Here is a 24,174-nt window from a genome sequence, read left to right as displayed (position 1 = left end):
GAAATGACCGATGAAAGAAACAGATGCAGTAACAGTTTGCAGTATTATCAGAAAAATTATGCTCTCGTTTCTGATGCAGCAAGGCAAACACCACTGCCTTTTTATACTGTATCATTCCATAAAATAAACATATTGACAAACAAGACACATAAGCTTCAGTAAAGTAACAAGACATGTGTTAGATAAAATACATTAAACTGGTTTAATTTGTAGGAAAGGATAACAGTAGTATAGTACTATTCCAACCTGCAGTCCCAATCTGGGGAGCAGCCACTTCTTGACTTAACATTTCTCTCCAAGACAACGAGGATGGTTCACACTGAATTTCATGTAAACAATATCGTAAGACACGAATTTGGTCCCTTTTAGTCAAAGTAGCGACAAAATTGAATGTTCCCTGAATAGAAAGTTTGAATTTGAGCTGGAGAATGTCCCTAGGCCTAGTGCAAGGTTTTCAACAAGGACAAGATTCAGTGTATTCATGACTAAAACATACAATGACTAACAGTGACATGTACAGTACATGGGCATCATGCAGTTACTGGATATGCTTCAAATTAAGGGCACTCGCAACTTATGTGTATCTATTGCAAAGAAAAGTATTTTGACTATTTACATGTGCTTTAGTTAACGTTGTGCTTGTGATTTGATGTCCTACACAGCTTCTGTATGGTGTTAGTTAATAATGCAGATCATGCCTATTTCAGTATCCTACAGTCTACTCTCATGTCTGTCTTTTTCTTTTATTTACACATATTTCTGTTGAGACATCTTGGTAGAGTCTTGATATTGGCTCAAGCATGGGACTGGACAGCAAAATGGATGTGGTTCTCATCTCTCGGTCACTGAACTGATGTGAGAGAACTGGAGTGGATGTAAATAACACGTTGGTGAGGCTGCATTTACTGTAAACTGCCTTGAGGATCTTTCTTCTTGACTTTAAGAAGATAACGTGTTACATTAATGAATGATAATGACTGTTCTAGGGGTTGTCATCTGAGCTCCCTCTTGATTTTGGTGGTTTCTTTTTTAGTTAAGACATCTGTATCATGCACTAAGCTCTGACGTGTGAAAACAACTTAACTAAGATAAATATGGTGGCTTTTATAGAAAGCTATGAAAAATTAAAAAAACTAAATATTAAAATCTCTTAAAAAAATTATATATATATATAAAAAAAAACTAATGACTGCAATCAAGATCCTGAACCAATAAGGGAAGCCAGGATATTCTATATATTCTTCTAATTTTAATTCGATTGTTTCAGATTGTTTGTGAGTAGTAACGGGGGTAAGGAACATTTTTGAAAATACTTTTGAACAATATGCAAGGTAGTTCTGGTGGTTAGTGCTTTTAAAATAAGGAGGAATGTAATTACCACCTGTAATTACGAGGGCGGCTAAAAACATATTAGAACCAGTCAACTAGCTTCTACCAGCCATTAGCTGCTGGAGGAGAGAACTATGTCTTGCTCCTTGGCTCCCTCCTGCCCATTGCTAGTAAGTCCACAACCCCCTGTCAGCTCTGGGAAGAGACTAGCCCTCGCTGGGGGGCCCGGGGAACCCGGGGAGGGACTCATACCAGGCTTCTTGGGAGGGATCGGGGGAGGGTGGCTGCGAGGGGTGAGGGGGGAGCGGATGCCTGGGGAGAGGGGGCCAGGGGAGGACTTCCCACCAGAGCCCGGAGGGGACGCCGCCAGGCTGCGGTAGTCGGTCCCAAACGGGGAGCTGTTGAGTGGGGGGAGCTTGGCGCCGGCCTGCTGGCTGGTGAAGCGCGAGAGCACCTGGGTGACGGTGTTGCGGGCCAGCTGCTTGGCTGCGGTGTTTTCGGGTGGAGGGGGCACGGGTGTGGTGGTGGGGGAGAGGTCCCGGGGGGAGAGAGGCTGTGTCTCCAGCTCGGCCTGGCTCTGGAACTTGTGGCGGGCGGCGTGGAACCGCTGGTTGACCCCGGCTTGGTAGGACGACTGGTGGAACCCTGGGCTGCCCAGGCGCTTGGCCAGCACGGGGGAGGAGACGGGGGAGGAGGAGAGGGAGGAAGAGGCGGTGCTGGAGGGGGACAGGTTGGGGTGGGGGTGGGACTGGGCATAGGACTGGGGGTGGGTGTGTAGAGGGGATTGTGGGCCGGCCCCGCCCACATTATCCACCCCATTTTCTGCACCACTGCTCTCATGGGAGGGCTCTGCCTCTCTGGGGGTGTGGTGGCCGTTGACCTTTGACACGGCGGGCGTCTTGGGAGTGACAATCCCCTTCCCATCAGGCTCCATCTGACCCGAGGTTAACGACGCAGGCGCCACTACCGTCTTAGAAGGAGGAGACCCTTTCACCCCTTTCACCTCCTCCTCCTTCCCTCGCTCCCCACCTCCCTCCCCCAGCCTTCTCCTCAGCTCCTCCACCTCTCTCTCCAGCTCCCGGCTCCTCTCATCCTCCCTCCTGATCCTCGCCCTCATCTGCTCCCGCTCCGTGTCCAGCTCGGCCAGCTGCCTCTCTGCCCGGGCCTCCAGCTGCGCCGCCCGGCCCCTCTCGCCCTCCAGCGCCCCCCTCAGGGCCTCGGCGGCGCCGCTCTCTTCCTGGAGCCTCTGGCGGAGCTGAGCCACGCGCTCTGCCTCCTCCAGGGCCTGGCTGCTGGCCCGCTGCAGCTCCTGGGTCAGGGCCGAGGACAGCTGGCGCTGGTGGGACAGAGACTCCTCCGCCTGGCCCGCCGCCCTCCGCTGCTCCTTCTCCAGCCTACGCACCGCCGCTCGCTCCAGCTCCAGCTGCGGGGGGGAGGAGAGGGCCGGGGAGAGGGGGAGACCGGGGGATAGAGAAAGACTTCAAGAAGTTGCATGGTTTTGGACGTTTCACAGAAGGATGATGATATTTTGTTAGGGTATCATTTTTTTGAGTTGGGTTAGATATGCCAACGCAGTAAACAACTTTGTCTGAACTCCACTAGAGTAAAAAAAGGTATAAACTGGATTTATCATGTTGTTTTGTATTGTGGTAGTTCCTATGTTTGGCCAGAGGGAGGCGACAGAACCCCACTCTACTTTCACACCTAGTTAGTTTCCAAGGCCACTTTGGTTCAAATAAACTGGATGATATCAGACACAAATCATATATATAATTCCCAAAAGACTATGTAAGGACATGATATATTTATATGATCTATGTTTACACAAACACCGCTCATGTGCAAGCCATAATGTCACTGACATTTTGTTTGACAGTTTGTTTATTGCTTGGCACCACCAAATTTGGCACTCCGTCTATTTACACTATACAGTTGTATATTTCTAAAGTAATTATCCAGCAACCCCCCAAACACACAGACGTTTCTAATTTAATCTGTGGATTGGTTAACATAACATAGTAATTATGTACACGTTTTATACTAGAAGTGAGCTACTGAACTAAGGTGACATTTGGATGTTAAACGGTTAGCTAGCATTAGCTGAAGGTTTCCAGTTGTCTGACAGGGGAAGGGACCACACATCAGAACAGAGCGTGACTCCTGTGCTACTGGGCCCAGAGGAAAGGAAGGAAAGCGTCAGGAAAGCAGGAACCCACACACCCGTACGCACGCACACACACACACACACACACACAAGCTGACACACAGATCCTTTACACCTCTCTTATGTAAGAGACTCGACCTGGAGTGGATGTGTGTGTGTGTGTTGACCTTGGTTGGTCAGGGACGGTCATTATCTCAGGCTTTCCTGTGCCCATAAAGATGCAGGCTACCCGTCAGCCTGAACAATAGTCTCCCCTCCTCCTCAGTTTCCCATGGAACAGCCTTGTGTGTGTGGGGGGGGGGGGGACTAGCCTTACTCCACCCTACAGTGTTCTACAAAAGAGCATGGTGGATGCTGGTTAGCTCAGTCACAGAGATTTAAAGCCCTGTCAGCGTGTAGGGGGAAACAGAGGAGACTGGGGAGGAGGAGGAGGAGGAGGAGGAGGAGGGAAAGGGAGGGGGGGAGGGAGGAAGAGGAGGAGGAGGAGGAAGAGGAGGACGAGGAGGAGGAGGAGGAAGAGGAGGACGAGGAGGAGGAGGAGGAGGAGGAGGAGGAGGGAAAGGGAGGGGGGGAGGGAGGAAGAGGAGGAGGAAGAGGAGGAGGAGGAGGAGGAGGAAGAGGAGGAGGAAGAGGAGGAGGAGGAGGAGGAAGAGGAGGAGGAGGAGGAGGAGGAGGGAAAGGGAGGGGGGGAGGGAGGAAGAGGAGGAGGGGGGGAGGGGGGGAGGAGGAGGAGGAGGGAAGGGGGGGAGGGAGGAAGAGGAGGAGGGGGGGAGGGGGGGAGGAGGAGGAGGGAAGGGGAGGGGGGGAGGGAGGAAGAGGAGGAGGGGGGGAGGGGGGGGAGGAGGAGGAGGAGGAGGGAAGGGGAGGGGGGAGGGGCTGGAGAAGGAAAAGAAGAGGACAATGTGTTCTACACAGATGCGCTTGTCTGTCAGTAAGGGAAATTGTGTGAGTGCCAATTTATTGGGAGCTCTGTTCTTACACACACACACACACACACACACTTCACCTCCTACACACCTGCTGCAGTAGTTTCTCCCGTTCCTTCTCCAGCATGAAGGTGACATCATCACCCTGCGCCGCATCGCGCGCATGCCCACGCCTCTCCTCTTCCAGATCTGCAATCACCTGTCAATCAAACAAAATACGACGAATCAGATGACAGAGTACAACAGTACAATACACACACACACACACACACACACACACTCAATGTTCAACAACACTTAAATGCACAGCTTATTAAGACAAACACTGAGACATGAACATCTTCAATAATCTTGGTTTCTTCCAAGCCTTCTAACACTAGCTCTGTCTGTGGTCCGGTTGGGATTCCACCAATATGTAACCCTCCTTTGATTGGTTAAATCTCTAATCTGAATGGAAAGAACCGGTATCAGTTGTATGGGGTGAAGGACTTCAACCATCCAAGCATGTGAGATCAGAGAATACATCCAGGAGAGAGTGTGGATGGTAGAGGAACTCTAAACAGGGCTTTTATCTCAGGGCTCTGGTCGAGTCCCATGCCTGACATCATATCCTTTTCTCCCAGGGCAGGGAGGAACCAGAGCAGACTGAACCCAGCCCTGGCTGTGACTAAGCCCCACATCCCCTAGCTCTCTCAGGCTCGGGGCTGGGTGTGTCAGCCTATCCGCCTGTCCTTGCCCAGTGTATGGGCGGCTGAGAGCTGGAGGCTAGGACACACACACCCCCACACACACCCAAACAACAGGCCCATTGTCTGAGCCTGAGCCCCCAGCATGGAACAAAGCCTGGAGACAGGCGCATGGGCTGGGGCCACATTGTCCCCTTCACACAAGTCTGGGATGTGTGTGTGTGTGTCTTCGCTTTCTTAAATACATCTCTGCACCTGCCAGTTGGGTCATCATTCTGTTTGTATCCACCTCACTCTCCTTTGTGTGTGTGTGTGTCTGCGCGTGCGTAGGGGTGCGTGCGTGCGTATCTCCCTCACCCTCCTGTGTCTGCTCTCTGCGGCAGCCAGCTGTCCCATCATCCTCTCCTGCATCCTCTTGCAGTGGGCCATGACCAGCTTGAGCACGGCCAGAGGGTTGGGCCCCACTGCGCTGCCCCGCCCCGCCCGGCCCGGCGTCTCCCCGCCGCCCGGCGGCTGCTCGCCGTCCGTCCAGCCCTCCATGGTCTCGCTGTCGCGCTGCAGGGCCAGGAACGGGTCACTCAAGTCGTACTGGCCGTAGCGCTCCTGCACGAACGAGTCCCTGTGCTGCGCCTGAAACACAGACACACACACAGGTCAGACCTAATAAAGTCTGCAGCATAGTCTGTTATCTAGGACAGATAAACACATAGCCTTAGTCCAGTTCAGGGAACTGTAGGGCAGACAGGACTAGGAGCAGGGGTGAGTTCTAGAAGTGCCCAGGGCTAATGGGGGAACAGTAATACCCTTGCCAGGGGCTACATGGAAAATGAGTGGATGAGTGTAACAAAAAAACATGACTCAGCATACAATACAAAACCCCTCCAGGTGTGTGTGTGTGTGTGTGTGTGTAAGAGGAGGGGGTCTCTTTTGTAGACCGCCGAACAGGAAACATAATGTGGAGAAGAGATAACATGGGAGGCGTAATCACTGCCAAGAGAAACACCACAGTGATGTAACACACACACCCACGTGCGCTCACACACACAAACACAGGGATTTCATCCTCTGACTCACTTTCACTTGCCAATACTTTCACAGTGCTACGAAGAGTTTGACATAGAGTGCGTAAATATGGTCGTGTTCCTGTGCATCTGAAGCCTGGGTGTCTGTATGTATGTGTGTGTATGCGTGTACGTGTTTGCATGGTTGTGCGAGACAGAGGAGTGTGTGTGGAGTGTTCAGTGAGTGTGAGCAGTACCAGATGGTCTCAGCCCCTCAAACCAAACACAAAGGGCTGAGGCAGGGCTGTACACCCCCGCTAGGGGCAGATGTTCACCCCCCCCAGGCGGAGGGATAGGGGTGATGGACAGGGCGAGGGCACACACACACACACGCACACACACAACACAGAGACAAACACACACACACACAAAGAGGCATTAAGACACACACAGACACACAATTATATATATTTGCATGGCGCACGACCATGGTTATGTTCGCACACTGGACCCAGACCTTTCCACGGTCACCTTCCTTCATGTGTGTGTGTGAGTTTTTGCGAGTCTTACTGTCCCATGTGCACCATGGAGCCCAGCTCTGATGCACATACGTGAGCTCTGGGGAATGTGAGGTCAGCTACGCTGGGAGAAGAGCCCAGAGGTGCATACCTGAGCTGGGAACCCAGACGAGAGGAGAGGACATGGGTAGACGGAGGAGTTGGAAATGTACCAACACGCCACAGAGATGGACGTGCCCCCAGGCCCCCACCCGCCCACATGTGACTTTTCAGTCCTCATCAAACTAGCTGTGTACAGACTGGGCCTGGAGAATCCTCTCAACACCGCCTCTCTCTGCCCCGAGCCCACCCACACATTCCTCCCTCGGTACATCACCCTTCCCCTCTTTCTCACTCACTATCTCTCCCTTTTCCTCTCTTTCCTTCTTTCACCCCCTTTCTGTCATTCTCTCTTTCACCCCCCCCCCCCCCCAGGGCACCGCTAGAGAGGCCTGCTATCTGAAGCACCTTCTTTCACTAAGCAAACAGATGAGGAGACCCTCTCAGTCACGAGATTACAGGATCAGACAAAGACACTGTCTCAATACTCCGAGCCCCTCTCATTGTGACTGTCTGCTTGAGTGTCTGTGTGTGTGTGTGTGTGTGTGTAAGCTTGCGGCTCGTTGTGTGTTTAGTGCTTCTGCGTATGTGTATGAATGAGTGTGTGTGTGTGTGTGAATGAGTGTGTGTGTGTGTGTGTATGAGTGTGTGTGTGTATGAGTGTGTGTGTGAGCCTCATCAGTACAGATACTTAGTCTTCTTGTGGCGGAAACTACAGGCAGTTTCCTGAGTAATGTTTAACCAGACCATAATGGGGTGGGCTGGGTGTGTGTGTGTGTGTGTTGAAGTGCTAGCCTTGGGCCCTAGCTACGGTATTGAAGGGGACCGGTGCCCCAGAGACTCCCACTGTTCATTCCTATTCCACTTCCAGATCAAAGGCCTGTAGGAGAGAGCAGCATCCTTTTATGCTCCAGTAATCACCGAGTCCCTTCAACTCCTGATGAGATGACCAGAGCGCTGTCTTTGAAGACCAGGACTCTAGGAAGTAGCCTACTTAGTCCTGCAGTCATTGAACACCAGGCCTTCTGGGAACTCGTCTGCTCAACACTGCCGTCTTTGAAGCCATCTGAGAATGTGTGCCGTGCCAAGACATTCCTGGGTTTCCCTGTCGCTGGCATTTCTTGGGATTCCAGTTGTGTTCAGAAGCAGAACATGAGCTCCTCATGAAGCACTTCTAACGAAGCAGGGTGTATGAACTGCAGCTACATGTGGTCACATGTCCCAGCAGTGTTGGGCCAGGTCAGGACAGGACAGGCAGCCTCCACGGTCCCCTCAGTGGGCCAGCTACCCTGAGCCTCCAGGCACAGGATGCTTCCTGCCATTGAAAGGAGCAGAGGGCTCCGGTTTCCTCCTCCGGCTTTGGTAATGACTGTCACACAAAGCGCTTTGAGACGACGCCATTATGACTCAGTTCTCAGAACAGCCGGCGGAGGGTACAGTTACAGCGTAAGAATTCACCATTGTGTGTGTGTGTGTGTGAGAGAGTGTGTGCGGGAGCGTGCTCGTGTGTGAATGTGGATTTCAGCACTGACACGGTGGTTTCCGTGGTAACGTCCACTCCGATGGGAAGGTGTTCGGTCCCCGGGTTTTGTGCAGGGGATTGTGGGAAATGTGAAGCATTCCGTAGGGAAGTCATTTGCATTTGACTGGAAGGCACGCGGGGATACAAGCTTGAGGGCCAGACACATCAAATATGAGAGCCCTCTCTCAACATGCTCAGTAATAAGGGAGTGGTATGTGTAGGAGTCTAACACACAGTAACCCACACTCCGTTTGGAATAGCTCTGTTAATTGAATCTCATACCCAAGCTGGTTAAACAACTAACACAGGGAGCTAAAGCTAGCCGCTCTCGAACAAAAGTTCAAATTTATAACCACTATCAAAGTCCTCCGTGTGCATCAACCAAATAGCTGATGTGTTGTCACTTATTAACTAGTAGAATGATCAGAGCTGAACTGACGTGGTTGCAGATGTATCTGATATTGTATCCTTACTCAGACAGATCTAAGACGGATTCGAGAGACCGCAGATAGAGTGCGGCTTGTCTGGGTTGTTATATGTTTTAGATCTATTACTTTTATCACTTGTATTGTTGTTTTTGTTGATTGTATGTAAAGCACCTTGAGCTGCAATTCTTGTATGAAATGTGCTATATAAATAAAGTCTTACTTACTTACTAAGAGTGTCTGCTAAATGAATAAATGCAAATGAAAAGAACAAGAAAAAATAGACAATGCTCTACAGAGAGAGATCCACATTTGTTTCGAGGGCCCAGTGTCTGAAGGGGTGTGTGATGTGTGTGACTCTAACAGACCCTGACAGCAGAGAGAGAGAGGGTGCTCCAGCCCTGCCCTGCTCGCCCTCTGTCACTAGCCTTCACCACTCACTGAGAGAATCACTAGCCCACAGCTCCAGCGCTGGGGACAAGTTTGGACCTGTTCTTCCAATTTACAGAGGAAATGAAGCATTGCCATGAGGGCAAAGGTCAAACGATGGCTCAGAGAAGGAAGCCAACTACTGGCTGCGACTGCTGTCATGGGTGAAAATATGAGACTGGAGGAAGCAGACATAAATAATGGCTGGAATGAGGGATGGAGGTACATTTACCAGATATGTATTTGTCATCTAAATGTGTGTCCTCTCTGACTCAAAAAGCCACACCTGTCAGCCTGTGATGATATCAGACACAGGTCATTCCCTCTGATTCTTCCCAGAAGGTAACAGACCCATTGATCCTGATTGCAGTTCTCTATATCCACATTCAGATGCATGTCAGTCTCACACAAACACACAGACGCACACACACACACACACACACACTCTCGCCAAACTGGGAGAGCTTAGGAAAATCTCCCTCAAATTAGCATCAGCTCCTTCCCCGCCAGTCTGCATGCCTGTATGCCTGGTTGGGTCTTAGGAATGGCCAGCGTGTGACAGGTCGGCCGCTCCCCTGCGGTGCAAGGGGTGGGGGAGGGGGGAGGGTTAACAACTAGCAGGATAATGACAGGCCACCGAGCGCACAGCACACTCATTAGCGACATAACTGACTTTACGGTGACGCTGTGGCGTAGAAGGAATTGTGACGTGTCACATAGGAGTTCCCCAGCAAAACACTACTGACGGGTCACATAGGAGCTCCGCCCAATGAAACACTACTGACGGGTCACATAGGAGCTCCGCCCAGCAAAACACTACTGACGGGTCACATAGGAGCTCCGCCCAGCGAAACACTACTGACGGGTCACATAGGAGCTCCGCCCAGCGAAACACTACTGACGGGTCACATAGGAGCTCCGCCCAGCGAAACACTACTGACGGGTCACATAGGAGCTCCGCCCAGCGAAATACTACTGACGGGTCACATAGGAGCTCCGCCCAGCGAAACACTACTGACGGGTCACATAGGAGCTCCGCCCAGCGAAACACTACTGACGGGTCACATAGGCGCTCCGCCCAGCGAAACACTACACCAGAAGCAAGTAGGAAAAGCAGCACTTCTACGGCAAAAAGTGTTTACAAAAATATTTTGATTAAAATATTACGCATAACTATCAAGGACAACTGAATATAGGATCTCTGCTCTCCTGTCATATCGACAGCGGTGGTGTCAGAGTGCAGCTATGCACACTAGACTCAGGTCGGGTCAAACTCTGTTCAGGGGTGCGTGTTCTGTGTGTGATGGCCCAGATTTGGAAGGTCCACTGTGGTTAAAGCCCCGTCACACCATAACGTTCTGGTCAACGTTCTCTGAACGTTCTAATAGTTCAATTTCGAGCGTTCAAGGGGCGAGGTGGACACATCTGGCGTGTGACTAACGTGTGACTATAACACATGACTAGCGTGCGACTGACGCATGAAGAGCAGAGTAACAGCGACCAAGTAAAACACCCCTGAAAACTATTAGGGTGTGATGACATGTCAATGGTGTGTGACTAACGTGTGACCAAAGCAAACGATAAATAACCAAGTAACGCTAGGGTAACGACTGACTAACGATAGCGAAACCCGTGCAACGTTAGTCAAACTTTCCACAAACGTTCTTCAGCATTATACAGCGTTTAAAATTAAACGTTGAAGAACGCTGGTCTCCCCTCAAACTCACTCCTGCAGGTCAGAAGCATACCGGCCAATGTTCGCTCCCACCGGGGGCAGAACCTGCCAGCTCTCGACTTCCAAGCGCAACTACAACCAACTACGCCAACGAAAAGCTAGCGATTAGTTGATGCGGGTGGTGGCCTGTTATATACTTGAGGAGTGAGTTTCACCACACACCGGCTACATGTACACCAAGTTGTGTGTGTGTGTATGTATGTGTGTGAGGAAGAGATACTTAAACCTCACTTGCAGTATTATCAGTATTTTCTGTTATTGAGTTTATTTTTGTTAGGTGTGGGAGTCACAAACAATTCCGTAGCAGAAGTGAGTTGCTAAATCCCAACACCCTGACTGAACTGCAGGCGGAGATAGACAGCCTACTGTTCTCATGCATTTACATTTACATTTAGTCATTTAGCAGACACTCTTATCCAGAGCGTCTTACAGTAAGTACAGGGACATTCTTCCCGAGGCAAGTAGGGTGAAGTGCGTTGCCCAAGGACACGTCATTTGGCACAGCCGGGATTCAAACCAACAACCTTCTGATTAATAGCCCAACTCCCTAACCACTCAGCCATCTGACCCCCCCATGCCCCCCTCATGCACCTGCAGGAGAGGGCGGGCCTGGAACAGCACAGGCATGCGTCTCTCAGCAGAGGGCGTTTGTGTACCTGTGTCTGCATGAGACACACACAAACAGGCATGCATACTGACAGGTATGCAGAAAGGTTCAGACAGAAAAACAAACTGACAGACACGCACACACACACAGGTGTGTCAGTTTATTTGCATGGTCTGCACACACACACTAAACATAAAAGTGCAACAAACAAAGTTTCATCTCAGTTTATGTGGCTTCCAGGGAAACGCCTACTAATATTTAACTTTTCTAGAATGTTGCTCTTAGGTAAGGAATGTGTCGGAAATGATACTATTGACTTAGTTGCCACACATTGTTAACACAGTGTGTGGCAGAACCGGACAGGCAAGACCAAGAAGGACTTCAAAATCAAAGGCTGAGAAGAAAAATCAGGACACATGCAGTAGCTACATTAGACATTTGATCCATTTAGCGATGTACAACTAGTGCATATAGGCAAGTAAGAACAGGAATCAAGAGCCAGAAAGGCAGTTTTAACAATATATCAGTGGTTAGTGAACAATTTACATTTTACGAGACACAGTGCAACAATACCAGAATCTCAACAATATGACATCATTTGGATGCGTTGTTCATGCACGCACACACCCTCTTGTGCTCTGATAATACTTTTTTTTGTTTTGGTTTGTGTGTACATTGTTTGTCCACCTTCTCAATCAAAGGCTTATCAGCACTAAACAAATACCCTCCCTTCTCTAAACACATAGCAGCCAAAGGTGGAGTTAACTCAGTCACCAAGTTTGATGACTATCATGGTCGCCTGAACACAGTATAGAATAAACCTGATCTAGGGACAATATCAGACACTACAACAGACCTTGTAGAACTTGCACATTTGCAGTTTAAACCTTTAACCAAAATACCTAATACTCAACGCTATTATGTGTGGAACTTGTGTGTGTCTGTACACAAATGATCCCAGTCCCCATTAAATAATTACAATGACATCTCATTCTTTGGTGTCATCTTGGTTAAATTCAGGTCAAGGAGCCTTTGTGCCGTTAGCCCTTCAGGCGGATAAACTGGCTGGCACACTATATGAGCAATGAGTGCTTCTTTACTTTTTGTTCTCATTGTTGAGCATACAATATCCCTTCAATGAGACTGTTCAGGCAGAGGACAATAAAGGTACAGGACAGTCCGTAACCTTAGCAGAACACCTACAACCCTTTTTTTAGACCACGTTAAAAATGCCATGTGGTAAACATATCATAGGAAATGACATCAGACAGCTGAGGGGCAAAACAATTCCCTTCATCGCAACACCACTTTAGTACCATGGTGACTGACATGGTAGCCTGCAAACTACTGGTGGTGTGACTTCCTGGTAAGAACTGATCAGATATTCAGGCATACATGTTGTTGTTGTTGCTTAAAAATAGAAACTAGGGATAGTCAGATTTGATTTATTGTTCTGTTTTCAGATAATCTAGAATCTGAAATGAAAGATTAGGATTTTGGCAGCGGTTTAACATTTGACTCAGAAGAGTGTTTCAAGGAAAATCCCATGACAATCACTCACATTTTATGTTTTTGTATCCCCTTGTTATAAGATGACATTCTCCGGGCAATGAACGCAGCAGCACATCATCATGTCACACTACATGTACTGTAGCTACCTGAATGTACTGGACCCTCCACATAAAACCATACTAATTAGCTTAGCTAGCTATACCTGTTGGACTGTGTTTCTGACTACACACTGTTCGAAGACGTTTTTGTCATCAATCAATGGCAATGCAATCTAGCTAACCCAAACTCCAGCTCATTGTGTGATTGTCTTCAGCTTAGAAAGAGTTAACAGGGTTTCTGAGGACGGTTGCCACCAGCAACCAACTGGTATCCCAAAAATCGCACTTGCAGGAGAAAATGTATTTGAAGCAAGAGGAAAAAACGGACTTATCCATCAATTTCTTTCTTGACGTCTCTTTCTGTGTCACACTCGTGTCCTCGTGCCTATTTGTACTGTGTTCCTTGTGATATGACGTGGATGATTAACGTGAATTGCACTTCCTCACTTAAATGTCCTCCATAATGTAGCCTTTAGTGTCACTGTGTGTGGCATACCAAGAGTCCAACTGAAGAAGAGAGGGTGGGTGTGGGGAGTCGCCCTGAGAGGGGGGGGGGGGGCTTGGCTGGCATGCATGATGCCCAGACATGGAGCTGGACACAGGGCAGAGCAGTCTGGCATTGCCTCCCTGGTACTGGCCCTAGGGGCACCCAGACACAGACATCTACCCAAAGACAGGCCTAACATGGACTGGCCAAACAAGTTTACAGGCCCGCTGGGAACAGACCCAGTAGGAGGGAACAAGGGAAGTCTGCGATTTTGGGGGATGGGGGGCACAGCTTTGGACTTCCTCTGAACTGTAAACAGAGACCACCAGGGTGTGTGGAGAGGGGTTTAAGAAAGAGCCACCCTTTGTGTGTGTGTGGTAACATACAGTAACAAACATCCTTCTGTCAACCATGACCAGAGCAGAGAGTTAGAATGGAGGAATGTTCCAGTAAAGGACAGAGGAGCACAGATACAGGGGGGGGGGGGCATAAATGTTGTGAAGGAGAAGTGAGCGAGTTAGGGGAGTAAGAGGTCTGCTTCTGACCCTGCACACATCATCATCTGGGGTACTGCCAGCTTAGATTTGTCTCAGCCTGGCATTATACAAGTCCTTCTCCCTAAGGACTTGGCTTTGGTTCTCATATCATAGCAACACACACACACACACACACACACACACACAACAATTAATAAACCTCACCCTGTCCTATCTCAAAGTGGAGTTATGACTAACATATAACTTTTTTTCAAGGAAAGACTTGTTGAGTCATCCAGCTCTGGGAACAAACAATTCCATTGTGGTCTCCTCCATCACAACATCCACAATCCCAGGTCAGAGGTCATTGTGTCAATCGAGGCGTGTTTTGTGTGTGTCTGTGAGTGTGTGACTAAACAAGAGAGCGAGCGAGAGAGAGAGAGCGAGAGAGAGAGAGACAGAGAGAGAGAGAGAGAGAGACACACAAATGCATTGTCATGCCACCTGTGCTCTGCTAATAGTAAAAATGTCGATAAGAGATGTTTGCCACGCGATCCAAATAAACACGAAGAAATGGTTTGAGGAGACAAAATGGTGTCTCTCTTGCTCAGTTGTATACCTCTGGAGCAGGAATGACTGCTGTGCCATTGTTTTTGCCCTGCCCGTTTCCTCAGTTTCCTGTGAGCCATTGAGCTACCCACACACACCCTTCCTACTGATAATAATGTATATATATGTGGCATGAGTTTACCAGTCAGGGACACTACATTGCTAAAACAGTAGCAACCTGTTTGAGGAAGCGAGGGGGGGGGGGGGGTAGCGAGGGGACAAGTTTGGGCAAAGCTTTGTTGTGTCCGATTAAGTGTGAGTCACTGCATACTGCAGTGAGATTCACTGCATACTGCATACACAACTAGCATACTGACTCTTCAGAAATATCACATACCAGGCCTGCTGTCAGAAAGTTGGAGGTAGTAAGAGCGGAGGGTGTTGATGTGTAGGGTCCAGCATTAGTGCGGAGGGTGTTGATGTGTAGGGTTTAGTGGGATGTTGATGTGTAGGGTTTAGTGGGATGTTGATGAGTAGGGTTTAGTGGGATGGCGTGCAGGGGGTTGTCACTCACCCTGAGGGCGTGGATGACCACATCCTGAGCTTCCAGCTCTCCCTCCAGGACACTGAGGAGGGTCAGCAACTCTGGTCTACTCAGCGTCTCCACGTTCATCATCTCCCCCTGGACACACACACACAGTGAGAGGGAGGGAGAGAGAGCGAAAGGAAAGGGGGGTTATCATCTAGGAAAACTGCGAAAATCACAAAAACATAGTCTGACATGAAATCGCTCATACACTTTCCTCAGACAACAAAGAGACGTTTCCTTCGAGTCTGAGTTTGAATGGCGCTTTATGTGAAACTGTGAGCCAGTGTTGAGAGCAGGGCCAGTGGTGTGAGGAGATGTGTGTGTGTGTGTGTGTGTGGGGGGCGGGCGGTTGAGGGCAGCTGGCACCTCTTCTGGGGCCAGGCAGGGTTGTGTCCTGAGTTATAAACAGGAAGTCATTAGCATATCTGCATGCTAAGACCCTTCAGAGAGACACTGAAGGGCCGTTGTGTTCTTTAACAGATTCTGACTCTCTATTCGAATTGGCAACACACACACATACACAAACTGAGAAGACTGGGCGACAGAGATGGGATGAAGACGTATTTTTCGGCGGAAGGGATGGAAGGAGGTAAACCTTACCTCGCTAGAGTTACTCCCAGAGGCCATAATCCCTGAGTGTCGGTGTCTCACAATTGTGTCTTGACTTCTTTTTTTCTCTTTATACTAAAGTATATGAACCATACAACAAGGTGTGTAGCACGTTTCCTGACCTACCAGTGTGTGATGGTACACAGACCACCAAACCTGCCACGGACACTACTACAGTATGTGGACCAAGACCATATCGCTCTCTTTCTCTTTTCATTGTATGTTTTCATGCAGTCTCTCTCTCTCTCTCTCTCTCTCATTTGTGGGTATTGTTTATGATTTTTATCCATAGTCAGCGATGTCATGCAAGATACTGTTTACTGCATGTGTAGAGGCTTATTACACTACGGGCCAGTGGATCATTGTAGGATCATAGGGGCATAACCTAATAATCAAATCACTCATGGCAGAGTGATAAGGCCTGGGTGATAGAGTTCTGGGTGCATTGTTCAGTTACATCATATTGTTTGCTATATCCTTGGCAGTGGGTTTGGACACAACAGTTTTTAATCGCCACAGAGTAAACATGGCCACAGTCTTCTCTGCTCCTACATGTATTCTCCTTTCCTCCTCTCTATGATGTTTACTTGAACCATGACTCCTCTGTTCCAGAACACTCCCTCCCACCGACCACACTGCATTCTGTGGTCGACCACTCACTCACAGCAAGATAACACATTGTTGCCTGGTACTTACTTCTAACCCAATGTGTTGTAGGATACATGCGTTGTCCACGGATACACACACACACTTTCTCTTTCTCACACAGGGGCAAAGACAAAAACATAGTAATTAAGGTTTATATAACACAGTGTGGTTACAGCGTTGGCTTCACAAGTGTAAACTCTCCTATAATGATTAGATGAGAGGCTACAGTTCAGATTAGTGGAAGGCCATTCACAACTGGAACTCAGGAGGGATTTAAAGCCACTCTGATGGGAAACGATAGCCCGCTGCTATAGAAAACCACATTGTTCCCACATTCCTGGGATATCCACTCCATGGGAATCATTCCATGAGGGGTAATCCCTGAATCCCCCCCTTATCCATGCGTTCTTCCCCTACATGTGGCCTTAAGTAACAGTACCTGAGCCCTGACCACCCCCGCCCCCACACAAGCACACACACTCTCCACAAACACACACACAGACACAAATACACACTTGCTACTCAGCTGTGCAGTGCTGTATCTCTCAGACAGGTCTCTATGTTTGTTTGTCATTAAGGCTTAAAGCACACACACACACACACGTCAGAGGCTTCTTCGGGAATCAGTTTCTCCTTGACCCCAGAGTAAGTGGCAAGAGGGACTTCCTCAGATGGGGAGACAGTAACAGATTTACGACCCCCGACGGAAAATCCTCACACCCTCAAGACAAACAGTGTGTGTCTGTGTGTGTGTCTGTGTGCGTATTGACCACGTCTCAGTGTCAGGAGAAACAGAGCGATGCACAGAGCATGATCTGTACACCAGTCTCGTTTGTACATCGATCTGTGAGCTACACAGAACTTCCTGTGGGGTGTAGCACCCTCTCCATAGAGCATAGCCTTGTCTAGCCAGGTTTCTCCTACACTCCCCAGACTGCCAGCCCCATGTAAAAACTGGGTGGTGGAAGGAGACTTGAGACAAACAGGTCTAAAAAGAGGACAACGAACCGCGGATCATTAACACTGTGTTTTGTAATCCTTCTTGACAGGCTTACAACCGTCTGTAAGATTTACCTAATAGGTGATCGCTTGAAAATGTTACATTAGCAGTAACATTGGATACATATGTATCAATGAACGAGAGTCACCTGTTTTGGTACTAGGGAGTTGAACAGCCTATTTATAGGTAGATCGATAAAACAAAAGCAATTCTGAAGAGAATATCTTGAAATGTAGCCTAATAAGTGCTGGGGTGCGCAGCGAAAGGATTTCAGTCGGACCAGCTGGGTCTACATGCATCGGAAACACCTGCAGTACCGGATCCCATTGTCTGATCCAGACCCGTGTGGACAGACGACTACACTATTCAAGTCTTTTATTCGCCAAAACTCCTACACAGGCCTAATTATCGGATCATTTACCTCAATAAACAACAAATTGCGACTTTGCATGGTAAAATACCCAATAAGCCTATCCATAATGCTTTAATATATGAACCAAGCATTACAAATGTGACTGTAGGAAAGCTCTTAGACAATTTGAATGTACCTAAAACAAGACGAATAATGGTAAAATTAAATTAGCCTACTATTAAAGACCCGCTAGAAATGGGAAAATGTGCATTTTAACAGGCTGCAAAGTTTCGTACACGCTGAGAATCACTGAATTCATAAAAAACAGGACAGTGTATCCGCTTGCATTAATGCAATGACACGCATTGCTATTGTTATTTTTAGCTTATTATCTACCATCAACAACAAAATGCATACCTTCATGCGTATCCTCCTGGTCGTATTAACTTTCCGACATCCAACACGAAAAAGGTTGACAATCTGACTGTCTATGCGAATAACCCAGAGACGAATAACAATCGCTTGACAAGACACACAGCCTATGGATGGGGCGTATTTCAAATATCTGACGAATGGGGGAAGGATTACCAGCGGGGGACAGGGCAATGGGCGGTCCTACATTACTGGAGGATAACCCCCTTTGTTCAGGACGTCCAGATTTAATACAGTGCATTTCTTGTCCTGACAGTAGCAGTGGGTGTCGTAGGCTCATACACCGAACTTGACCAGAACGTGAAATGTAATGATTGTCAATGTTTATAATAGGTAGGCTGTCACATGTCATCTGTTATGATTTTGGAAATACAAAAATAAGAACTGTTTAAAACGGACTATTTTACTATCCCATGATGTTTTCACAATGATTTTTAACGATAAAATTGCCTACATTTGGAATATATGTACAACGGAGAACAGTTAGCCTGGTTATCTGGTATGTTAGCTCCCTCTACTGGCAACTCGACATTGCTACCAATGATACTTTGCAACAAGCAATAACGATGCGACCTTTAACAGTCAAACCACCACTATTAATGTAACATGAAAAGCATGATAAATGGGTCCCAGAGCTACAGTATATCCATAGAATAGATGAAATAGGAGAAAAAACTAATCCTATCAGAATGATACAAAAGTCTGAGTTGAGAAGGCAGGTAGTGAAAAGTTATTAGGGTCCGTTTAGGAAATAATTCAGACTGCCTTTATACAAACACATATAAAACACATCCACATTCACATATTAAACGTTAACACGCATTCATACTACTGAAGTAGGCTATAAATTGGCCTACATTTGGAATGCTCGGACAGACGCATGTGAAACACATGCACACACAGTGCCGCCGCTCCCATAACGCGTAGCCTACTACGCGCTGTGCGTAGGGCACCAAGTCCTGGGGGGGCACCAAAAAATTGCCAACTGAAAAATCATCATAGTTATTATAATTATAATGCCGATATTATTTCAGTCGGCCTATAAAAATATTACGCACCTTTTAGGCATGTAAATCACAAAACAGGCAAAACAAGAGATATATTTAATGGCTCAAAAAACGTTACGACGGTGCCCCCCCCCCCCCCCACCGCACCGCACCCCACAAAAAAAAACAAATACACTCAACTTTCCAAGCTCGGTTGGTGCCCTTTCCTACCTCAGTGGCCTGACGAATTTTGACAGTAAGCTAGGTAAACTTTTCGAAAATTGCCTCAAAAAGACAACAGGAGTCAGGGACAGAAAAAGAAATAAACTGCGAAATGATGCCCGTGCATCACTTTCAGGTAAGTCCATGTTTAATAATTGTTAAATACGGGAAATGTGCTGCTAACTTAGCCTATGCATACACCTCGAACTAGCTGACGTTATTGCTAATTTTAGCACGTACTCAAATATGTTATCTATGCATTTGAAATAACTGACGCCAGCTAGATGTTACTTTACTGTACATTCTATGATGCTTTTATATTCGATTGATCAAATAGTTTTTAAATGAGTAATAAAGTTGGAGAGCTCCTTGGCTGCATGCTTTCAGTTTTAAATGTTTATAATTAATTAGGAAAACCAAGGTAAGAAACGTAAGGGTGGAGCTGAAAAATTAAGAGACAAAAATACATCACCTTCACTAGATAAGGTTTTACCAATTGAAAAACGGTTGTTTATTTTACATATTTTGTTTATGCTCCAAAAACTATTATGCACTCAAATAAAGGCCCCAAAACAGTGCGGCGGCACTGTTCACACACTCATATATGAAACGCTCGAGTCAAGGATCAGTAAGAAGCTTTGAGAATGTAAGGGCGTGAGAACATTGTCACTATACCTGTAAGACATTTCAGTATATCCGGAAGTCATTTTTTTTTCGAAATGTTTAACAAATATTTTTGAACAAAAGTTTGCATCATTAATGAAGACTTGATAAGGACTCTACTTTACTCTATTGTATTCTGCTCTAGACTTCTTGTTCCCCTCTCCTTCTCTGTCCTGTCCTCTCCTTTCACTTCACGTGTTAAAACGTTTTGAAAGGTTGAAAAAGTATTTTACATTGAGAACACTTGTCATGGTCTAAAACCCATACTAGGAGTCGGAGACCACTTGGTTTGTGAAGAAGGGTATTCCCACAGTCACACATAGGAGATTAATCTGGCCTACCCCATACTGGGGAGGAACCACTTTCCCCAGGTCTCCAAGGAAATCTGTTCCACCTATGTCCTCGGTGTAAAAGACTGTCCAGACTGTAATATACAGGGGAGGAACCACTTTCCCCAGGTCTCCAAGGAAATCTGTTCCACCTATGTCCTCGGTGTAAAAGACTGGTGTATAGATGACACTTGTTATATATAATGATCAAAGTAACATACCTATATCACCAGCATCACAGTATTGCTTTATAAATGGACAGACTGTAATATACAGGGGAGGAACCACTTTCCCCAGGCCTCCAGGGAAATCTGTTCCACCTGTTTTCTCAGTGTAAAAGACTGATGTATAGATGAAACTTCCAATACATAATGATCACAGTAACATGCTGTGCATCAATGTATTGCTTTATAAATGGCCAGACCCTAATATACAGGGGGAAATCCCTTTCCTCAGTCTCCAGGGAAGACTGTTCCAAGGGTACAAGACGAATGTAAAATATTTGAAATAAAAATTATACAAAAGGTTTTGAAACTATACCATTTAAAACGTACCACAGAGGTCACCATATCTGACAGCCATCAGAATGTGTGCCCCACCGTGACTTCAAATGATGTTTTTGGGTATATATATGTCATCCCTTCACACTAATCTAGAACCATATTTTCGGATTTGTAGCCATCACAAAGCCAGTTCCACAGAGGTCACCATTTCTTACAGCCGTCAGAATGTGTGACCCAGAAAAAACCCTCCCAAAAATTTGTGACCCCACCCTAACTGCTTCCCAAAGGAGTTAAATCTTCAAACAATGGTTTGTGGTAGTTATATCATCCCTTCACACTAATCTGGAACCATATTTTCTGATTTGGAGCCAGTTCCACAGAGGTCACCATTTCTGACAGCCGTCAGAATGTGTGACCCAGAAAATACCCTCCCAAAAATTTGTGACCCCACCATAACTGCTTCCCATTTGACTTAAATCTTCAAACGATGGTTTGTGGTAGTTATATCATCCCTTCCTACTAATCTGGAAACATATTTTCTGATTTGGAGCCATCACAGAGCCAGTTCCACAGAGGTCACCATTTCTGACAGCCGTCAGAATGTGTGACCCAGAAAAAACCCTCCCCAAAATTGGTGACCCCACCGTAACTGCTTCCCAAAGGAGTTAAATCTTCAAACGATGGTTTGTGGTAGTTATATCATCCCTTCACTATAATCTGGAACCATATTTTCTGATTTGTAGCCATCACAGAGCCAGTTCCACAGAGGTCACCATTTCTGACAGCCGTCAGAATGTGTGACCCAGAAAAAACCCTCCCAAAAAATGTGTGACCCCACCGTAACTGCTTTCCAAAGGAGTTAAATCTTCAAACGATGGTTTGTGGTAGTTATATCATCCCTTCACACTAATCTGGAACCATATTTTCTGATTTGGAGCCATCACAGAGCCAGTTCCACAGAGGTCACCATTCCTGACAGCCGTCAGAATGTGTGACCCAGAAAAAACCCTCCCCAAAAATTTGTGACCCCACCGCAACTGCTTCCCAAAGGAGTTAAATCTTCAAACGATAGTTTGGTGTAGTTATATCATCCCTTCACACTAATCTGGAACCATATTTTCTGATTTGTAGCCATCACAGAGCCAGTTCCACAGAGGTCACCATTCCTGACGGAACCCCTTTCCTAAGGCTTCCAGGAAAATCTGTTTTCTCAGTGTAAGAGACTGATGTATAGATGAAACTAGCTATACATAATGATCACAGTAACATACTGCGCATCATTGTTTTGCTTTATAAATAACCACAATCTAATATATAGGGGGATCCACTTTCCTCAGGCCTCCAGGGAAATCTTTTCCCCCTGTGTTCTCAGTGTAAAATACTTGTGTATAGATTAACTTGTTATACATTATGATCAGTAAACTATCTACATCACCAGCATCACTGTATTGCCTTATAAATTGCCAGACTGTAATCAGAGTCAGAAAGGGTTTTAATCGCCATGAACGTTTGCACAGGCATGGAATTTGTTTTGGCAGGAAGGTGCATACATTAAACATACAGGAAACTTAACATGTTTTTAAGATAGCTTGTGGCAAGGTGGCTTGTGGCAAAGACACTTTTTATGGATATCTTTAAGAAATGGCTTTCTTCTTGCCATTCTTCCATAAAGGCCAGATGTGCAGTATACGACTGATTGTTGTCCTATGGATAGAGTCTCCCACCTCAGCTGTAGATCTCTGCAGTTCATCCAGTGATCATGGGCCTCTTGGCTGCATCTCTGATCAGTCTTCTCCTTGTATGGGCTGAAAGTTTAGAGGGACGGCCGGGTCTTCCTAGATTCGCAGTGGTCTGACACAGTGCTTCTTGGGATATTTAAAGCTTGGGAAATCTTTTTGTATCCAAATCTGGCTTTAAACTTCTCCACAACAGTATCTCGGACCTGCCTGGTGTGTTCCTTGCTCTTCATGATGCTCTCTGCGCTTTAAAAGGACCTCTGAGACATGATAGAGCAGGTGCATTTATACAGAGACTTGATTGCACGCAGGTGGATTCTATTTATATTCAATTTATTATCATTTGTCATTAAGGTCAACATTGGATTATTCAGAGATCCTCACCTTCTGGAGAGTGTTTGCTGCACTGAAAGTAAAGGGGCTGAATACTTTTGCACGCCAGATTTTTCACTTTTTGATTTGTTGAAAAAGTTTGAAATATCTAATACATTTTGTTTCACTTCATGATTGTGTCCCACTTGTTGTTGATTTTTGATAAAACCTAAATTGTTATATCTTTATGTTTGAAGCCTGAAATGTGGCAAATGGTCGAAAAATTCAAGGGGGCCGAATACTTTCGCAAGGCACTGTAAAAGACTGTAATATACAGGGGTGGGGATCAAGCGAAGCTGGTTCATGCAGGAGACTATGAGACCTAGTGTTTCACTAGCAACTCGTCATGTCACGCTGTTAGGGCACACTTTCTAGCAGGGCGGGATAAATAGCAGGGTAGCACAGCATGTGCATTGCTAGTGCCACACAGATCCTCACAGTCATCCTGATCCTGCTGCCTCCTGGGCCTACACCCTTGGTTCTGTGTTCCCTATTGTAGGGGAATGTGTCGCTGCTCTATGCTCAGATGTCGAGACGGTGTCTCCGTTGGGCGCGGCAGGGAGCCACACTTTCCTCAGGCCTCCAGGGAAATCTGTTCTATTTTTGATCCATTTGAATTTTCTTTTAGAAAAACGTTTGGATCATTTCGAATGGTCGAAAAAAAACAATATAAAAAAGTTAGCAAAAAAGTTGAAACATTTTCTAAAAAGGTTTTGCAACATTGATGAGTACTTGATGAGGACTCTGTGCTCTGCTTTACTCTGTTAGTCTTCTGTTCTTATCGCCACACTCCTCCACTCTCCTGTTCTTTCACTGTGTATGTGAAAACGTTTCGAAAGGTTTAAAAAATACTTTTGAAAAAATAACCTATGTGTATGTAAATGTTCAGTAAGTATGAATGTGTGTAAACATTTCACATGTGAATGTGTATGTGTTTTATATGGGTTTGTTAGCCTGATGTTGTCATACTCATAATTGTAGTCAGAATATGAGTCTGAAAACTCTCCGTTGGGCTGTGACTACGGGGCGTGTTTCAACCGAACTCGTAAAACAAATGCCTATTCGCTCAATTGGATAGACCTACAACCAATCAGAGCAACGTAATATGTTGTTTGTTGAAAACAAATTCAACCCAAGGGCTCTTTCGTGACGTTGTTGATTAAGTTACTG

General features: G+C 46.6%; 1 protein-coding gene across 4 annotated transcripts; it reads right to left on the bottom strand.

Moving 5' to 3' along the window:
* Window positions 1-178: 178 nt before the first annotated feature.
* LOC146252465 (CTTNBP2 N-terminal-like protein) lies at window positions 179-18,271 on the bottom strand. 4 transcript variants are annotated; one of them, XM_084679984.1, is made up of 6 exons: window positions 18,179-18,271; window positions 16,458-16,521; window positions 15,138-15,245; window positions 5,463-5,735; window positions 4,511-4,618; window positions 179-2,752 (listed from the first exon to the last, which is right to left on the bottom strand). In XM_084679984.1, the coding sequence occupies exons 3-6, from the start codon at window positions 15,237-15,239 to the stop codon at window positions 1,442-1,444; spliced, it is 1,794 nt and encodes a 597-aa protein (XP_084536110.1). In that variant the 5' UTR covers window positions 15,240-15,245; window positions 16,458-16,521; window positions 18,179-18,271; the 3' UTR covers window positions 179-1,441. The 4 variants fall into 4 exon arrangements, with proteins under 4 accessions (XP_084536110.1, XP_084536107.1, XP_084536109.1 ...); XM_084679981.1 differs by having other exon boundaries at window positions 16,458-16,517; XM_084679983.1 differs by lacking the exon at window positions 16,458-16,521.
* Window positions 18,272-24,174: the final 5,903 nt, after the last annotated feature.

Source organism: Hypomesus nipponensis, chromosome 18 (genome assembly GCF_054491055.1).
Source record: "Hypomesus nipponensis isolate SF chromosome 18, ASM5449105v1, whole genome shotgun sequence".
NCBI classification, from domain to species: Eukaryota; Metazoa; Chordata; class Actinopteri; order Osmeriformes; family Osmeridae; genus Hypomesus; species Hypomesus nipponensis.
Note: the sequence above shows the minus strand (reverse complement) of the source record. Positions and strands in the feature narration are given on the sequence as shown.